At 40.3% G+C, this 18,959-nt stretch overlaps 2 protein-coding genes across 3 annotated transcripts in view; one reads left to right on the plus strand and one right to left on the minus strand.

The window, feature by feature from the left end:
* Positions 1-17,847, minus strand: part of LOC117249638 (NXPE family member 3-like) — a 41,058-nt gene extending 23,211 nt beyond the window's left edge. Inside the window, exons 1-3 of one of the 2 annotated variants that reach the window (XM_078165326.1) lie at positions 17,710-17,847; positions 885-1,033; positions 264-707 (exon numbers count right to left, since the gene is read on the minus strand). In XM_078165326.1, coding sequence (XP_078021452.1) covers positions 264-707; positions 885-986 — 546 coding nt within the window. In that variant the 5' untranslated portion in view covers positions 987-1,033; positions 17,710-17,847. Of the gene's footprint in view, positions 1-263; positions 711-884; positions 1,034-17,709 lie in introns of both variants that reach the window. The other variant, XM_078165325.1, reaches the window with a different exon arrangement.
* On the plus strand, positions 9,660-11,111 carry LOC144461823 (general transcription factor II-I repeat domain-containing protein 2A-like). Its single transcript, XM_078165498.1, has 2 exons — positions 9,660-9,839; positions 10,369-11,111. Exons 1-2 carry the CDS (start codon positions 9,660-9,662, stop codon positions 11,044-11,046), a joined length of 858 nt encoding a protein of 285 aa, XP_078021624.1. The 3' UTR covers positions 11,047-11,111.
* Positions 17,848-18,959: the final 1,112 nt, after the last annotated feature.

Raw genomic sequence — 18,959 nt, forward strand, 5'->3', positions numbered from 1 at the left:
GTTAGAGGAAGAAAAAAACATACTTAGAGAGAAATTCAATAAAACAAAAAACATATTGACGAGTAAATTTGATCCAAAAATACAACAAATATGAAGCAACGAACGTGGGAGGATATTGCGTTTGAAACCCGGTGAATGACGCAGCACAAGTTTGACTTGTGTACATGAAATATCTCACCAATAACTGATTGGCGTTGCATAAAACATAAAACATAAAACACCATCAATACAACCACATTTAACATGACAGGCTTTAGCATCACCTTAACCTGCGCGTCTCCTTCCCAGGGTAAAGAGAACACAGCAGAGTAGCTCCCATTGAGATGATCCACCACTTGCCCAGCTACACCTGCAACAAGCTTCATGTTGTGGAGTCGGGCGAGTAAGAAGTCCCCCCCAGACTTCTTGAGATGACCATGGAAGTCAGACATTGTTATCATGACCTCCAGCTGATCCCCTACATGCCACTGTCCTCCTCCCCTCCTTGGGAGAATGGTGAAGGTGCTGTGAGCTGGATCACTGGTATTCTCCAGGGAGAAAGGACCTGGCAAAAGTGGAGTTTCAGGCCAAGCAATGGAGTCTAGTAGGAGGCGTTCCTCCAGAGCGTCCTCAGGGGAGAGTGGCTGGAAGGTGCAGAAGCCGTTGTTCATGTCTGGGTCAGCGGAAACTTTCGGGATGATGATAGTGGAGTTCACTTTATGCTGAAACTGCTGGGGGGTCAAGAGAGAGATGGTGACAAAGTTGCATCAAACAAATGCACTTAAAGCACATTAACTAAAAAAGCAAAAAGAAATAGACACTGGAACACACATTTGAAAACAATATGCTGAAAACTGTGTAAAGTTAAACATTTCAAATAGGGTCCAGTCTTTGAGGGTTCTCACCTCCAGGACCTCCATGTTACGTAGCCCAAAGATTAAGGCAGCCACAGCCAGAAAGAGGAAGATGACAGTAAACTCCCTTCTTGTACAAGCTCTAACCTTCATGATAGTCTTCAGCTATGGCTGCAGCACTACGACCACTTCCTCTGGCACTGGATCAAAACTTAAACAAAAAACAACAACAGGGTAACAACACCTTTGATGCTAAAGAATATTACCGCTATTGTTACTAAGAGCAGAGACAGAAAAATACATATACCTGCTGGCAACCACAAGTACCATGTCAAAAGGTGTAAAATGTATCCTCAAGAGAAGAAAAGCTGAGGAGGGACTGCCCCTCGTCAGTCATACCTGTGTGCTGATGATGGCTCTTGCTTGCAAGCCAGAAAATTAAGAGCCTTAGACAAATATTGTTTTATAAGTATTGCATTACTTACTCTCGGCAAACCTAGACAAACACTGATTTTTAGTTCCCATGACACTTCACATAATTCTCTTTATTTTTTTAGCGACACAAGCAGTGTGAGTCCACCACTTTGGTACAGACTGAAATGTCTCAACAAATATTTTATGAATTGTCATGAAACATGATATGGCTCCCAGATGACGAAGTCTCATGACTTAAGTGATCCCATCTTTTCTGTAGTGCTACTGTGGGACAAAGGTTTTATGTATCCAGTGAAATAACTCAACCTATATTAGATGGACTGGCACACAATTTCACACTCATTCTCTGACGATGACTTCGGTGATGTCCTGACTTCTCCTCTCGCAAAATTTATGGTAGTAAGTGAAATGTCCTAACAACTACTGGGTGGTTTGGTTTGCCTTAAGGACATTTACCTCCGCACTGTGGTGGATACCTGAGGCCAGCTAAGCGTTCTGCCTTCATCTGCTTGGCCATCAGTGCTTTTAAGAGGGTAACCTCTTTGGAAAGCCGTGAAGTGGCCAACACCACTGGAGCTGAAAACGACAGCCTCCCTGGGAAAGACCCTTGAAAAATCTAAATTCTAACATACCCATTAATATTGCTACAAGAAATAACTACAAAGAAGATGGCAAAATCAGAGATGGCCACTGAGAGAGATCTTCTGACCACATGTGGTTTGCTTGGAAAAACAAGAGGAACTTTTGAAATGGAAACTTTCAGTTTCCTCTCTGAGTGTTGTTTTGTCAAAAGCCAAATTAGAATATATGTGTATGTAATCTATGCTGTATAAAGTTGCAGAGTTAGTAAAGGATGTTAAGTGGTATAAAAAAATTGTGTGAAGCATCAGCTAACTAACATCAACTTTGCTTTGACAATGCCAACCACCCAATATCCTTACTACAAAGACAATGCAACACTAAACTCATTGAATAACATTATATTAATGTCTGTGCATTGATAGAAGTTAAGCAGTCTTGTGTAGCCTGAATACTGTTCTAGTGCTATGTCCACTTATTACTTTACCAGTTCATGAATGGAGGGAACAGTTTCATTGTTGTGCTGTTTGTAAGCGGGCTGTCAACCATTGTGGATGTGCAACTTAAAAGAACTGGGGTTCTTGTTCTAATGACCTGGTGTCCTAAAATAGTATTTTGCAATAGGGGTTTTACTGACAAAATATTACTGACGAATGAATCCAAGTGTACTTGCAGAGTTGGACAGTGGCGTCAAATCAGAATTTAGGCTTTCTATAAACAGGGTGTCTGACTTTTAATTTTTTTGCTTTTGCTGCTGACAAATCAAGTTTGCCTTTGTAACTGCCAGAAAGTTAAAGTAATTTGAAACGACATCTGTCTGGAAGATTGACACTGTGACAGAGAGAGAACTACAATGTTTGGAAGGTTCTTGTCCTTCTTGCTCAAGTGACTCTTATTAGTTGGTCAGGGTTCTGGCTCAGTGAAGGGTGGTCTAAAGGGGTCAGTAAGCTACAACCCAGTGTTTTTCCGAACATCAGACAGCATCTTACCCTTCTATGAGAGGCTGAAATGTGCTAAGATCGCAAGACTATGGTGGGAAGATTGTGATTCAACATGGTAGCACCCTGGTGCTAGATCAAATTTAACATTTCTCCTGCTTTCATACCAGCCAACACAAGACAATTCTGTACATCATTAAGTATGAAGGACTTAAAAGGATTAATCGATCACTACTTCTACCAGTGTGCAGTGGAGGAAGAAATCAACAACCCGGACCACCTGACTCCCAACACGACCAAAAGGAAAGAACAAGATTCATCTACCGACACAGACAACCTACACACCACCAATATACAGGTCGGTGTTCTCGAATCCATCAACAAAAAACTCAATGTTCTGAGCACGCTTCATGCAGAGATCAAAGACCTGAAATTGAGTCTCGAATTTACTCACCATCAAATAGATGATCTCCAGAGAAATGACACAGAACTCCACAGCTCAGTTGAACTGCTCACTTCTCAGATGGACACAATTCAAAAAGAAATGAAAATACTGAAAGAAGCTGTTCTTGACATTCAAAAGTGAAGCATGTGAGATAATCTGATCTTTTCTGGCATCACCAAACCCACAACAGACAACCATGAAAAACTTTTCAAAAACTTTGCGCACTCCACTATGAAACTTGCAACAGAAACCACCAACTTGGAGCCTGCGTTAGAACCCGAATCCATCCCATCATCGCAAAGTTTGAACATTTCCAGCAGAAGGACTGCGTCAAGAGGAAGGGATAGGAGCTGAAAGGGACAGCATTTGGAATTAATGATCAATTTCCTGAAGAAATTAATGAGTGATTGAAAGTACTGTATTGTATCCTCACACAGTGCAGCCAGAAGGGTGGACAGGCTGGCCAGGTTGTGGATAAGTTGTGCACTGAGGGACAGCTATTCCGGAATTCCTCCATCATCCTCCATAATCAAGGACATTTATATAAATAAATATATATACAACACAGCACACAACAAACACCACAAACTGTCTATATCTGAGGCACTGGGGACTGTCAAGCAAAGGCTCACAGCTCTGGCTACCCACCCTTAAAGAGATACACAAGAGAAGAAGAAGCCAGGAGAAGAAACAGGATGTTCTCCACCGAACCATCCATAGTGTACTCTCAGTTGCAAACTAACAACATGAGAAGAAATCCACCCAAGGCTGAAATTGAACAATACTGGCAGAGCATATGGGAGAAAAAGGCATCACATAAGACCAATGCTAAGTGGCTAGTGGATCTTAGAGCAGACCACAGCAATCTCCCAGAACAAGAGCCAGTTACCATCACAATGCCAGACATCCAAAAAAGAGTATCGGGCATGAAGAGCTGGACAGCAACACCTGATCTCCTGCTTGGAAATGTACAAAATCAACAGGACACTAAGAGGCTTCATCAAGAACTCAATGGGGCTGGGAAAACGACTCTGGGGGCCAACTCAAAGCCAGCGGCACAAGTTACCATCAAGTACGGCATATACCAAGGTGATGAGCTGTTCTGCATAGGCCCAAACTCCCTTAGTCAACTCATCACAAAGAGTGGCTATGAATACCAGTTCCGAAGTGGAGCAACCATCAGTCACCTCCTCTACATGGATGACATCAAGTTGGCAACCAAAATCCAGGAATACATTAGAAAGATGGCCCCCAAAGATGAGCTGCTAAGTGAATACCTCAGGCAGCAGAAACCTGAGAATGGAGAAGAGGATGAACCATCATGGAAGGAAAAGCAGTAATTGGGTACACAAGACACTTTTAATTGAGAATTGATGCCATGGGCCAAATTCTAAATTTTAAAAATATAGAACTGATAAAAGAAAAAGAAAAAATGTCTTGCATAAAGGGTACTTATAGACAGAAAGGGCAGGTGCTTGGGCACCACCTGGGGTCAATCTGTGCATGTGCTTGCTGATAATGAAACAAAAATGACATGCAGTGTGGATCTGTGGTACATGAAGAGCAGGAGCTGCACAGGTCTGTTCCATGGGATTCTAAGAACATTAGCATTTTATTTAGAAGATTATTTTAACAATTAGTGTGTGACTAAAAAAAAAGAAGGAGAAGAGAATGAGGAGAGGAGGGGAACAAATTGAGAAGGGGACAGCAATGGAAAGGAGTGGAAAAGGAAGCCAGGAGAGGAGAGGAGAGGAGAGGAGAGGAGAGGAGAGGAAAATGCACTTTGCCTGATTGTTGTAACTCAACACAGGCCTTTGTAGTTTGGAGTGTAGACTGTTTAATATTTTATTTATTCAGTGAACAGCGTTATTCAATGTTGTGCAAGGGTTTGTTAATTTTCAATGGTTATTTATTTTATAGACCACTAAAGTGTGCACAGTGTAGCACTGTTTCCTTTGTTGTTGTTGTTGGTTACAAATAAATAATAAATGTGGAGAGGGAATGTGTCGCAGGTTCCATATATAGTGTAATGCTGGTATTGAGTTAGCATTAACTGTATAATAGCCTACTGTATATAGGGTAATGTGGGTAATAACAGCACAGGGACAACTTCACCGGAGGAAAACATGTGAATACTTTAATGTCCGTTTAGAAAAGTAGGACAACTGACTATTCATTGACACATATCACTCTGCCCAATGTAAACAAACACTACAAATCAGCTTATGTATATAGTTCCTCATTCCAACAAATGTAAATAATGTATTTATTAAATAATAAACCATTAACTAAATCATGAAATATTCAATACCCAAAACAAAACAACATTGAGAACAACACTAAAACAAAATTAAAGCTGCAAGCAGCGTTTGGCGGGACCTCGCACTCGTGCCCGTTTCGGCCCCCAGCTTATGTCGTCACTGTGAATTATTTAGAAATATCAAACATGTTGCCACAAACATCAGAAAATCCTTACAGAGCTGAACGTTTTGATGTTTGAATGCTTTCTGTAGCTGTAGGTATGGATAAATGATGTCACGATATGCAAATTAGATGAGTGAATTTATTCCCATCAGATTCCTCGTCCTTTATTTTGAGGAACAGACAACAAAAACAACACAAAACAAAATAAATTTACTGTGTAAATATGTTCAAAATGTTGTTTTACTGAGATGTATGAAATCCAATATGGCTGCCGCCTAGTGATGTCACAATATGCAAATTAGATAAGTTAATTTACTCCCATGACAAAGTCTGGGTTATGATGAATAGTTTTCTCATTTACAGTATGCCTTTATCTCTCGCCACTTTCAAGCCACAGTCTTTTGAAATGTTGAAATGAAAATGGAATATTTTCCTCAAATAACTCTGGCACCTAAAGGGTTAAAATGGAGATTGTGCCCCTGTCATGTCTGCATGTAAGATTTAGACACACACACACATCATGTTTCTGTGAGTTTGTGTGTGACAGCGGTTGCCATGGTGATGAAGTAGGTGCACTTGGCAGAAGAGCAGAGAGAGACAGAACACAGAGAGAGACCTGTTTTAGTGGAGATTTAACTCCTCGAAGAAGTTCTTCCCATTCCCAAACCGTTGGTCCAATCAAGAAAATAAAGTGATGGTGAGAGCCAGCCACTTCTCGTGAACGCTCGTGTTGTGTTTTATATTTCTCGAGTCAAAAATGTGGTCAGAGGAACAAGTTTAAAATGTGTTGCACCTAAGCTGTTTCCAGAAATTTCTCCTCTGAGTCGGCGCTCCCTTCGCTTTGGAGCCACTCAGCAAAAATGTGTACATGTGAGAGATTCCATGTCAACATATCTGTGACCAGGACAAATTTTCCTACGTTTTGTGGTATAAATTGTGTCTGTACAGTGAAAATTGTGGCCATGGCAGCGAGTTAAAGACAAAAGTTTTAGACGATTTTTAGAGCTCTCTCCACTCTAGCGCGCAGCATTCCGTGCAATACACACCCATTATAAACTGACAATTTCTCCACTTTTACTCATGGTACTTTGAGAGGCACAGATGAAAAATGGTAATAGATGAGACCTGTGGCAACATTTGAGAGTTGGAATGGAGTCTGTAGCACAAAGTATGGAGATGCTGTAAATGCTAGAAAAAGCCCTAAGACTGGTGTCTTTCTCCCCCCTGCTGCCATTCATTTCCTATGGGACAGCTTTCGAAGATCGTCAGGACGTTTTTCTGAAATCTCACCTTATGGAGGCCATAAAATCCAAACTAAGCGAGTAATGAAAAAGTTACGAATAAGATTTGATTAGAACGAGTTGATCTGTCATGTGTGCAAGTTTGAAGCCGATTGGATAAGCGGTGTATGAGAAGAAGATTTTTTAGGAAAGGCAGTTTTAAGGCAAAATCTTACTTTGAAAGCGCAAATACCTCACTTCCTGTTGGATTTAGGTCACGGGTGTCAGCGAGTGATTTTTAGGTCTTCATGAGACGAACACGCCACTTTTGGTTTCATGTTTCTACGACGTTCCTACAGGCCATGGTGGCCATTTTTGTGTGCCTAGGTGGCGCTAGAGAGCCCATTTTGGCACTTTAGGGGTTAATGTCATGATTTTCTAAAATTTTTCACCGGTTCTGATGTGCGTGCCAATTTTGGTGAGTTTTTGAGCATGTTTAGGGGGTCAAATTCCAGCTCAAAGAGGCGGCGGAAAAAAGAAAAAGAAAGAAAGAAAGAAAGAAAGAAAGAAAGAAATAATAATAAACACACCTTATAATAATAATAAACACACCTTCAGCGAGGACTGGTCTGTGAGAATAAACGCAGCAAAAAGTATAGGGGGGGTCCTCGCCTTTGGCGAGGACTGGTCTGTGAGTAGTCCACTGCTTTTGGGCTTGGTCCCTAATAAACGCACGCAGCAAAAACAAGAGGGTCCTCGACTTCGGCGAGGACTGCTCTGTGAGCAGTCCTCTGCCTCTAGGCTCGGTCCCTAATAAAGAATAAACGGAGCAAAAACAATAGGGTCCTCGCCTTCGGCTTGCTGCATGTCATTCCCCCTCTCTCTCCCCCCCTTTCATGCTTAGCTGTCCAATCAATTATAAGGCAAAGTGCCCCCCAAAAATTTGGGCAGACTTCCTTCTTATTTAAGTTCACTATTAAGCTGGAAACAAGGAAGTCACAATCTCCGCTCAATGGACATTTTGAAACTGGTTGTTCCAAAGATAAGGACTGAATTAGGAAAGAAGTCTTATAGGTTTTCAGTTCCTGATGTTTGGAACAAGCATCAGTCTGAACTACATTTACACACACTGATTCCTTTGACTGATTTTAAAGAGAGAATGAAATCCTTGGAGTCTAGGCTATCAGTCTGTAAATGTTTTATCTGATTGTATGAATGTTTGTTCTGTGTTTGTAAATGTTTTTCTAATTATTGTCAACTCTAACTATGTGACTGTATCGCTGCTGTCTTGGCCAGGTCTCCCTTGAAAAAGAAAAAGAAGGTTGTATAAATAAAAATCGGCGTGTGAGCGCGCTGAAGCTGAGTAGCAGGTGGAACCCTGTACAGTAGCCTTGGCCAACACTGTGTGAACGTCTGTGTGAATGGGTGAATGTTACTCGTAATGTAAAACGCACTTTGAGTAGTTGGAAGACTAGAATGGTGCCATACAAGTGTAAGTCCATTTACCCTTTACCAGCAGGCTATGGCCTGACCCAGATGTGCCTATCACCGGCGGCACCTCTCTTGTAGAGTATAATGACATGACAACACACAACAACCTTCGAGGGATATTGTTTCTGTTGGTGCACTGGCAGAAATGGAGCGGTGTTAATCAGTGTGGATGAATGAAAAATGAATACAATAAACAGCTTATTTCAGGTGCACGTTACATGACCTGGTTAATGTAATAATATTACACGAAATCCCATCAGTTACGCGTTATATTATGTCGTTACTGCTAAAATGAAACATATTACTGTAATGCATTACTTTTGTAACATGTTTGCCCGACACGAAATAAGTAACATTTTACGTAACGTAACGTTTTTTTTATTTACGTAGTGACGCACATGTGTAGGCTAACAGCTACATGTGATGCTAAGCTAGCCCTCAACATGTCAGCCCACAGCAAAAAGAGAAAAATCGATACAGAATGCCACGTTTTCAACAAGACATGGACTGCTAAATATTTATTTACAGAAGTCAAAGGTAAAGCCGTGTGCTTAGTTTGTGGTGTACAGGTCGCCGTGTTCAAGGATTACAATTTGAATCGCCACTACGTGACCAAACACGAGGAGAAATACAAGAACTTGTCTGATCAAGAGCGCGCAACTGAGTCGGATGCTTTGCTAGCTAAGCTGCAAAACCAACAAGGACATCCAGAGATGCAGCTGCCAAGACAAGTTAGGCCTATGTCATATCTCACAAAATCGCTAGAAAAAGTAAACTGTTTTCTGATGGGGAGTTTATTAAGGAGTGTTTGTTGGACTCTGCTGCCCTAATATGCCCGGAGAAAAAGGGAGCTTTTGAGAACGTGCCCCCCTCTCATGACGGACTGTAACGAGGAGGGTTGAGGACATCGCGGGGAATCTAGAACTTCAGCTGAAGAAGAGAGCGGTCAGCTTCGACTATTTTTCCCTGGCTTTGGATGAGAGCTGCGATGTATGTGACACTGCCCAGCTACTCATTTTCATACGTGGAATATCTACTAGGCTGACCAAACGTCCTCTTTTGCCCAGACATGTCCACTTCTCACGTCCCGTCCGGGGCGTCCGGGCGTCCGGGCGTCCGGGGGGTGTTTATAAATCGATGATAATGTCCAGTTTTCCTTGTGTGTGTGTGTGTGTGTGTGTGGGTGTGTGTGCGCGCGCGTAATCCCCAAGAGGCTGCCTTATCGGCGGATCTCCAACACTCACAACGAGGAAGCAGCAGACACCCGCGGCGCAGCATTATTCTAGCTTCCAAGATGCCGAAGTGCAAGTGCAGCTTCATAGATGAACTGCAGAAAAAATTTACCAACTTACCGTCCCGACCCGGTCTGGATATATGGGAGGCTGAGTGCACCGTGTGCAAAGCTGGCACATATGATTCTGTGTCTAATAAAGGTGCCGGGGAGCTCAAAGTTGGATTTTCTAATACAGAAGAGGTATTATTTAGAACATAATTTCATATTATTTATTTATTTATTTGTCCAGTAAGATTTGAAAAGATAGCTATTATTTTACAAGTTGATTTTTCTAATACAGAAGAGACATTATTTCTATCATTATTTCATTCCAGAGATTTTACATTTATTTTACATTTATATTTATTTTTGTACAATTGAAACTTGCAAAAAGATTATTTTAGGCATAATAAAAGCAAATTGAGTAACCTCTGAGAAGCCTATCTAAATTTCTGTCTCTGAGAGATATTATTTTGTAATATACCTGAATTTTCTATCCATATATAAAAACTTTAAATAAGGCATCTTTGAGTAAACTGCGAGTATTATTTAAGTAGGCTATCTCGTGGCCGGGTCAAGTGTCCTCTTTTTTGGAAATCAAAATATGGTCACCCTAATATCTACGGACTTTAAAATCACAGAGGAGCTGGCAGCCATGCAGTCAATGAAAGGGACAACAACCAGGAGCGATTTATTCACAGAGGTAAATGCACGTTTGGGACTAAAATAGGACAAGCTGGCAGGTGTGACAACGGATGGTTGTCCAAATCTGACGGGGAAAAATGTTGGACTTTTGAAGAGAATGCAGGATAAAGTGACAGAAATGAACCCTGAGCAGAAATTGACATTTTTGCATTGTATTATACATCAGGAAGTGTTGTGTAAGTCAGTGTTAAAAATGAACCATGTTGTTGATGTTGTAACTAAAACAGTTAACTTCATCAGGGCAAGAGCATTGAATCACAGACAGTTAGTTTCACTTTTGGAGGAAAGTGAGACTGAACATTGTGACATAGGCTTCCACACAGCTGTCAGGTGGCTCAGCCTGGGAAAAGTACCGAGAAGTTTCTGGGACCTGAGAGAAGAGATTCATGAGTTCTGTGTGAAGAAAGGAAATGACATTCCACAGCTTTCAGATGCAGACTGGATTGCAGACCTTGGTTTTGCTGTAGATGTGACGGCACTAATGAATGAACTAAATGTCAAACTGCAGTGCAGAGGCCTTTTTGTACATGAAATGTACAGCGCAGTAAAGGCTTTCATGAGGAAGTTGCAGCTTCTCTCAAGCCAAATGAAGGACAACATTCTCACCCACTTGCCAACACTGAAGGAAGCCACAGAATCAGCTGATCACCTCGACAAGTACTCATCCATGTTAGAAGCACTGCATGTTGAGTTTTCAAGGTGATTTCAGGACTTTTAAACAGTTGAGAGTGAAATGCACATGGTTTCTTCTCCCTTCACCTGCAGTGTGGAGAATGCACCCAGTGATGTTCAGATGGAACTGATTGACCTGCAGTCTGACACACTTCTGGCAGAGCACTTGTCAGTCTCACTGCTTGACTTCTACTCTTCCCGCAAAGATGAGAACTTTTCACACATGAGGAGGCATGCTCAGAAGATTCTAGTCCTCTTTGGATCTACCTACGTATGTGAACAGACATTCTCAGTGATGAAGTTCAACAAATCCAGATACAGATCCTCTATCACTGATGACCACCTCTCAGCTGTCCTTCCCATATCCACCTCAGACATTCAGCCAGATTTCAGTGCACTTGCTCAAGCCCAAAGCAGGCTGGATTTTTCCCACTGAACAAGTAAAATGAACTGTAAAACATTAAAAGCATTTATTGCTTTTTGCATCAAGTTGACAGTTGCTTATCTTTAACATACTGTAAAACACCTTTTCAGTATTTGGGAAGATTAACATGTTAAAAATAAAATGAAACATTGATGCAATTATTGTTTTTACTGTTTATTACTTCTATAGGAGTATTTTCCTATATGACCTACACCACAATTTCATATATTTAGATAAATATTTACAGAATATCCTTATTCTTCTGAATACCAGTAGCAACTAATCAAAAATACATAATTTAATGCTTTTTACAATGGGAAAAATTAATACTGAGCAGAATTAAGTTCAAGTTATTGTTGGTTCGGCCCTCCAACACAACTCAGTTTTCTTATGTGGCCCCTTTCAAAAATTAATTGCCCACCCCTGGGCTGGAGGGTGTTGAGGTCTTCATGGATGACATCCAGGTGTATGGGGCCACAGAGGCAGAGCACGACAGCTGCCTGGAGAAGGTAATGCACTGCACTGAGTCAGCTGGTCTGGAGCTCAACAGAGAAAAGTGTTCCATCAAGCAGGGTCAGCTGCAGCTCCCTGGGCACCTCATCGACAGGTCTGGGATATGACCGGACCCAGACAAGGTGGAGGCTATTTGGCAGCTGTCACCACCAGCAGATGTGCAGGAGTTAAAGAGTATACTGGGGATGGTGGATTATCTGGGAAGATACATCCCCAACCTCTCAGCAGTAGGCAGCCACTGTATGAGCTCCTGAAAACCAAAAATGCATGGGGTTGGAGCAAACAGCCTTTGAATGCATTAAGGAACTGTTGACAACCGCACCTGTACTAGCCTACTACGATGTCAACAAGCCCACTGCTGTGTCAGCTGATGCATGCAGTTATGGACTAGGGGGCGTACTACTTCAGCTCCACGGGGAGCAGTGGAAACCTGTGGTGTATTGCTCCAGGCACCTCACAGAAGCAGAAACCTGCTATGCCCAGATTGAATAGGAAGCTCTGGCAGGTGTGTTGGCATGCAAGAAGTTTGACAGGTATCTCACTGGACTGGAGCAGCTGAAGCTAGTAACTGACCACAAGCTGCTTGTACCCCTCATTAACAGCCATAGCCTGGACAATGTACCTCTGTGATGTCAGCATCTTCTCATGAGGCTCATAAGATTTAACCCAGTAGCAGAGTACACTCCAGGAAAAACCATCATTGTTGCAAACACCCTGTCACACAGCCCACTGGCTAGCACATGTCTTGTGGCATACTACTTGGCTAGTGTGATACCAAAAATAAGTATACTTTAAGTTCATTTTCTCAAGTATACTTAAGTAAACTTTAAGTGTACTTCCCAAGTATACTTTAAGTAGCACTTATATCGATGTACTAGTAGTATATTTACACATGTACTAGTAAGTATACTGTTAGTATACTTACTAAGTATACTTGTATACTAAAAGTGTCCTAATTTGGCCCACTTTTAAGTATACTTAAGTAAACTCTGACTATACTTGAAATATATGTAAGTAAATGCTGAGTAAATTTAAAAGTATGCTATGAGTGAACTTGTAGTGTACTACTCATACTCATAGTATACTACTGTTGTACTTGAACTGTACTATTCGTATACTTAAAGTATACCATTCATATACTCAAATTATTCTTTGTGTATACTTAAAGTACACTACTCCTATACTTAAAATGCACTATTCTTATGTTTTTTAATTCTTAATTTTATATACATTATTTAATTATACATTATTAATTCCCCTTGCTCAAGGGCGCCTCAGCAGTGCCCAGGAGGTGATCTGGCACCTCTCCAGCCACCAGTCCACACTCCATATTTGGTCCGGACGGGGACTTGAGCGGGCGACCCTCCGGTTCCCAACCCAAGTCCCTGTGGACTGAGCTACTGCCGCCCCATTATACTTAACATGTACTCAAATATGTACTCAGTATTCAATACTCAAATAATACTTTGTGTATACTTAAAGTACACAATTCGAATACTTACATTATACTATTCTAATACTAACGGTATACTACTGTTATACTTGAATTGCACTATTTTTATACTTAATACATACTCAAATTATACTTTGCCTATACTTACAGTATACTACTCCTACACTTACATTATACTTGAATTGCACTATTCATAAACTCAAATTATACTTTGCATATACTTAAAAGTACATTGCACCTATACTTACATTATACTACACTTTTCTTATTTTTTCACTTTTCACTATTCTTATACTTAAATTATACAATTCCTATGTACAGTACACTAACCTTATACTCACATTTTACTTTTCTTATACCCAAAGTATACTCCTCTTACTCAGTGTACTACTCTTATGTTTACCATACTAAAATAATGAATAAAACCCTTCTCAAGAATCCTGCTGTCTGATTTTTTTTGTTAATGAACTAATTGTAAAGATGATGATGAAGTAATGAAAGACTACTCATTATGTGTCACTTTACTTTAGGACATAAAAAGGTTAACTAATGGACGGGTTATTGAGTAATGATTCTGTACTGATGAAGTAACTAGTTCACTAATCATTAAGTCATGATTAACTCCTCTATGAAATTTGATCATGAGTTAATGAGGAACTGACTATTAACTAACAGTTAGTTCCTCATTAGTTCCTCAGTAACTACTCCTCTGAAATTTGATCATGAGTTACTGAAGAACTGACCATTAACTAATTAATAGTTCATCATTAGTTCCTCATTCGTTCCTCATTAGTTCCTCAGTAACTACTCTAATTTTGTGTACCTTAATTCCTCAGTAACTACTCATTAGTTCCTCAGTAACTACTCTAATTTTGTGTACCTTATTGTAAAGTGTTACCGAACTGTCTCGTTTTGAGTTTACATTCACATTTACATTTATGATAGGAGCTGTCGAGAAAGCCATTTTCAGTTGCAGAGTGTCTTTGATGTTACTGAGACAATAACACAAAAAAGGGGAGATGTCATATAAACATGAGTAATGTGCCTGCGCACTACTAAGTGTTACACGGTAACACAGTTGCAGTGAAGTCTAATAAGAGACTACAAGATCTTGCATGTTATCGCAAGTGTATGTATGCCTTGTACCCATGCTACCAAAAAAATATAGCTTTGGCTAAAGTTACATCGCCTCCTGTGTAATCATTTCACACTTATTATACTCTTATTTAGAATTTTCCTTTCCACTGGGACAGCCTGTTAGCGTAGCTTGAGAGTCTGTCAAAGTATTCAGACTGGTTTGTCCAGAATGTACATATAATTAGGTTGTAGGGTGTGCCTTTTCTATCTATTGTTCATTTGTTTTTTCATTCCATCACTCTATGTTCCACTCTTCCCTTTAATGCTGATCAAAAAGTGGTTGAGCACCCCAAGTTTCATCCGTTCATCAGGGACAGGCTGGTGAAAAGGACTGGAGAACCGAGGAGATAGCACCACTGGGCCAGCCAGGCAGCCTTAGTGTTGGGTGTTGTTTGGCTACCAGTTACCAGCTACCATGCTTGTATTCTTTATTTGTTTTCTGTAAATAAGCGTTAACTATTGTTCTCATATTTAACATTTGTCCTGCTCTTTTTTTCCCTGGTTTAATTTCATTGTTACTCTCCTGTTCCCCTGGGTGCAATCTGGAAATGCAGCACTGGTCAGAACTCTTTTTTTTGTATCATAAAGAGTACATCCGCAGTGTAAAACAGTTCAGACAACCTGATCTCATGGCCTCTACGATAAAGTTATGGAGTTAGGGTTACCATTTCAGCAGACATGCAGCAATAACAGGCAACAACTCTTTTGTAAATCCTTTGATGCAATGTTCAGGGGTACTACAGCAGTGTGCCAAGGTTAGTTTAGCTCGTCCTTAGTATGCACAGATACTTTTGTGTTCACTTGTGGTAAATGTTGTAGAGCTAAGAAACATATAGAGACACCTAAATGCCATTCTGTGCAGCTACAAACAAAAGAAAATATGAGGGAACATATACATTACATACATATAATTAATCCAAATTATGACTACTACAAATAACTACTGAAGCATTCGTGGGGAGAGTGTACAAACATATACTGTCTTTATTTAATACCATTGCCAGTAGTGGGATAGTAATGGAATATAGGTGTGTTGCTTATGCATTTAAGACATGAACTGTGTGACATATATAATGGAAAACTACTGTGATGATTTAACTGATTGAAATGTGCTTGCTTTACAGAGTGGAGAAGTACAGAAGGAGAAGTATAGTGATGTAACGGATGAGCTCACATAATAACATTCAGCTAGAATAGATAATTATGATCATGTATGGCAGAAAGAACAGAGCTTGTTGTATTCAGATAATTCTGTACATTGGGGGTGGGGAAATGTTGCTCTTGTCTTTTCAAAACAGGAAGAATCAGCCCCAACGAGTCAGATCAACACGAGGCAGCAGTGTAAGAGAATGAGGAAGCAGGCAGCGAGCAACCAATGAGAAGACTGAACCACGCCCGTGCACAATGACACTCTGTTACGCCAAAATATACTGGGTCAGGGAGAGACAGGAGGTCAGACTTGGTGAACTGACAGACTTTGTTGTTCATCAGGAATGTGTAGATCAGACCCAGAGCTCTGTAACTTTATTCCTTTACTGCTTAATAAATCTACTGATTGAGACCGAATATCTTCTCTATTCTCTTCATGAAAGAACACGCAGGACCAGGCTCTCACATAGTCAACATTTAGTGATAGAGTGAGCCAAAATCCAACAATAGTTAGTGGGCTAAAGCTGTACATTAGTAGTTAAGGTAGCACGTTGAAAGGCAGATAGTTAAAGTGTTTATATGTTGTATTGACTTAAAAGTGGGGCACACTGGTAGATAGACTGACTGACAGTTTCCGTGATTATGTACAGCATACCATACCATGACTTAGTCATACCAAAAATTAGAAAAAAACAAACATTCAGCCACAGGGGGAGCCACAGCGATCGGTCACATTTTAGCCATTTTTAAGCATTTTTCTGTTGTTACAGCGCCACCCAGTTGCCAATTAGAGTTACATTTCTCCAGTCACCTTGAGGCGTCCTGTTCTACATATCTACCAAGTTTAGTAAAAATCAATATGGCGGTTAGGCCTAGATAAGAAATTAGCTCTCTAGCGCCCCCATTTTGTTTGATGGGGTCAATAATGGAGGGGTCCCCTCAGATTATGTGTGGTCATATGCCTACAAAGTTGCGTGGTGATCGCTGAAACCCTTGAGATGTTATACACCTTTATGTGATGAGCCACGCCCTCTGCAATATTCATTGCCTTATAGAAGCAGTTTTAGTAAGTTTTCCAACTTTTACCAAGAGAGAACTTTAGATATTGGTCCCTAGATTATGTTCACCGAGTTTCATGCAGATCAGTCAAACTTCCTAGGAAGAGATCGATTTGAAGTGTTTTTCAAATAATTCAAAATGGTAGAAAATCTATATAACCGGAAGTTATGGGTTCTTGAGGCACATTTGTTCCTCATGAGGAGAGGCATCTCTGGGCAAAGTGTCATGTCTCTACGACATACAGGGCATGAGATATGCCCATTCAAAGTTTGCCATTTCAATCGGTTGCTATAGCGCCCCCCTTTGGTCAATTGATGTAATATTGCTTCATTCGCATCCTCCCATGACCCTCTACCACTGTGCCAAATTACACATGGATTGACCAAGTCAGTGAGGGGAAAAACGTAGAACAAACACATACACACACACCCACAGACAGAGTTTTTGTCATTAAATTGTAAGATATTGTCATATTTTACTCTGATGATACGCATACTTGTAAAAAGCACAGATACTCATTTTATCCAAGTATTAGGCTAAACCTGATATAGATCAAATTAGCCGCAGTTTTACTAACAAGACGTTTTGAATGCATGATTATATAAACATTACAATCTACACTTAGACATCATCATTCAACAACTGTTTATGGCTTAACCCTGAACTTGCCTTCAAACCTCACATTGATTGAGTTCTCAAAACTAAACTTGGAACCATGCTGATCAACATCATCAAAAACAAAGTGATAATTGTATGTAAATTTTAATCAACAAAGAAGCCTGTCAAGTAAATACACTCAAGTGTACTGTACAGTATTTCCCTCTGAGTAGTGGAGCAAAAGTTTAAGTAGAATAATAGTAAAAATACAATACATGTACCTAAAAAGTATACACATGTATAAGAATGGTTAGTGGCCACATTTAGTTTTGTCTATAGAATCAAACTTGAATGTGTCTTACCTCAGCAGAGATTAATTTGTAGGGAACACAATGTTGAAATCTTGGTGTAATCCTTCACTTTATCTTGCTGGTTTGCAGGAAAGTTTGTTCTCTGATTCATGAAGGTCAGCAATTCTGAGGAATGATTTTTGATACTCAACTCAACACTCAAACAAATTCACCCCTCTCATCAATGCTCTTTTAGTGGGTTGGATTTATTGTCTTGCTCTCACTGCCTTTCTCAATATACGTTCATGGCTTTTCTCCTGTCTTGTGCATGAGCGCAGATAATGCAACAGCAATGACACACACATGGTTTGAAATACTGTAAAGGCTGTGACAGAGGGCGGGGTTATTTGCATTGATGGAATGCTAGAAATAGAACCAACACGTAAAAACAATGCACCGGTATATCTGACTTTGCAGTTCATAATAGTGAAGTGCCTGACAACCAACAAATAAAGACTGATTATTGAATGAACTCAGATTTCATGGATGTGTTATTATATTGTCAATGCACAGTTTTAATTTCTCACACAACCAACCCTGTAATGACACAGGGGCTAGATTAGATGATGTAAAAATACCTGGGGGCCAGCTGCTTTTCAAAAAATTACATTCAAATGACAGAAATGCAACAGTTTAATCTTTAATTAAAGAAACGATTCAACTGTCTGCCACTCCTGGAGGCAGTTGCCCTCGCTGCTTCTGCCACACCTGCTGTGTCTGCTGTTGGTTTGCTCTTACCGTCTGTCTATGAAAACACATTAGTTATGCCTGTGTAGTTCTAGTGTATGTCTACAGACTGTATAATAGTCCTGCCATCATGAGGTGGATGAAAAACATGCAAAGTAATGTTGGTCGATGATCCAGTACTGTGTTAAAAATTTAGTATTTTTTGAAAGACAAGCCGAGGGCTGTTTAAAATCAGTCTGCGGGCCATTACTGGCCCCTGTGCCACACTTTGAACATGTCTGCAGGAGAGGGAGTGCTGTTTTACTGAATATATTGATATTTAGTACAACAGCATGGCCTCAGGTGTGATATTGTTGCTTTTACAACAACTCCTGAAGTGCCATTTCATCAAAGTCACGTCATCTCCGTACGGTGTATTGTGGAGCCTCTTGATTGTTTCCTGGAAGTAAGCATCGGTGGAGTTGCTGCAAAAAAACTGTTTGTGATGCACTTGTTAAAGGTAAGATGTCTGAAGAAACAGATGTTATATATTAAGCATATCTTAATCATACTCACATGTGCATTAAAGCATGTTG

The sequence above is a fragment of the Epinephelus lanceolatus genome, chromosome 23 (genome assembly GCF_041903045.1).
Source record: "Epinephelus lanceolatus isolate andai-2023 chromosome 23, ASM4190304v1, whole genome shotgun sequence".
Taxonomy (NCBI): Eukaryota; Metazoa; Chordata; class Actinopteri; order Perciformes; family Serranidae; genus Epinephelus; species Epinephelus lanceolatus.

Excerpts from the sequence above, each read along its gene's own strand:
- LOC144461823 (XM_078165498.1), top strand. The coding sequence starts at position 9,660 with ATGCCGAAGTGCAAGTGCAGCTTCATAGATGAACTGCAGAAAAAATTT. Across the intron at positions 9,840-10,368 it reads GATTTTCTAATACAGAAGAG|GACAAGCTGGCAGGTGTGAC; the intron begins GTATTATTTAGA and ends GGACTAAAATAG.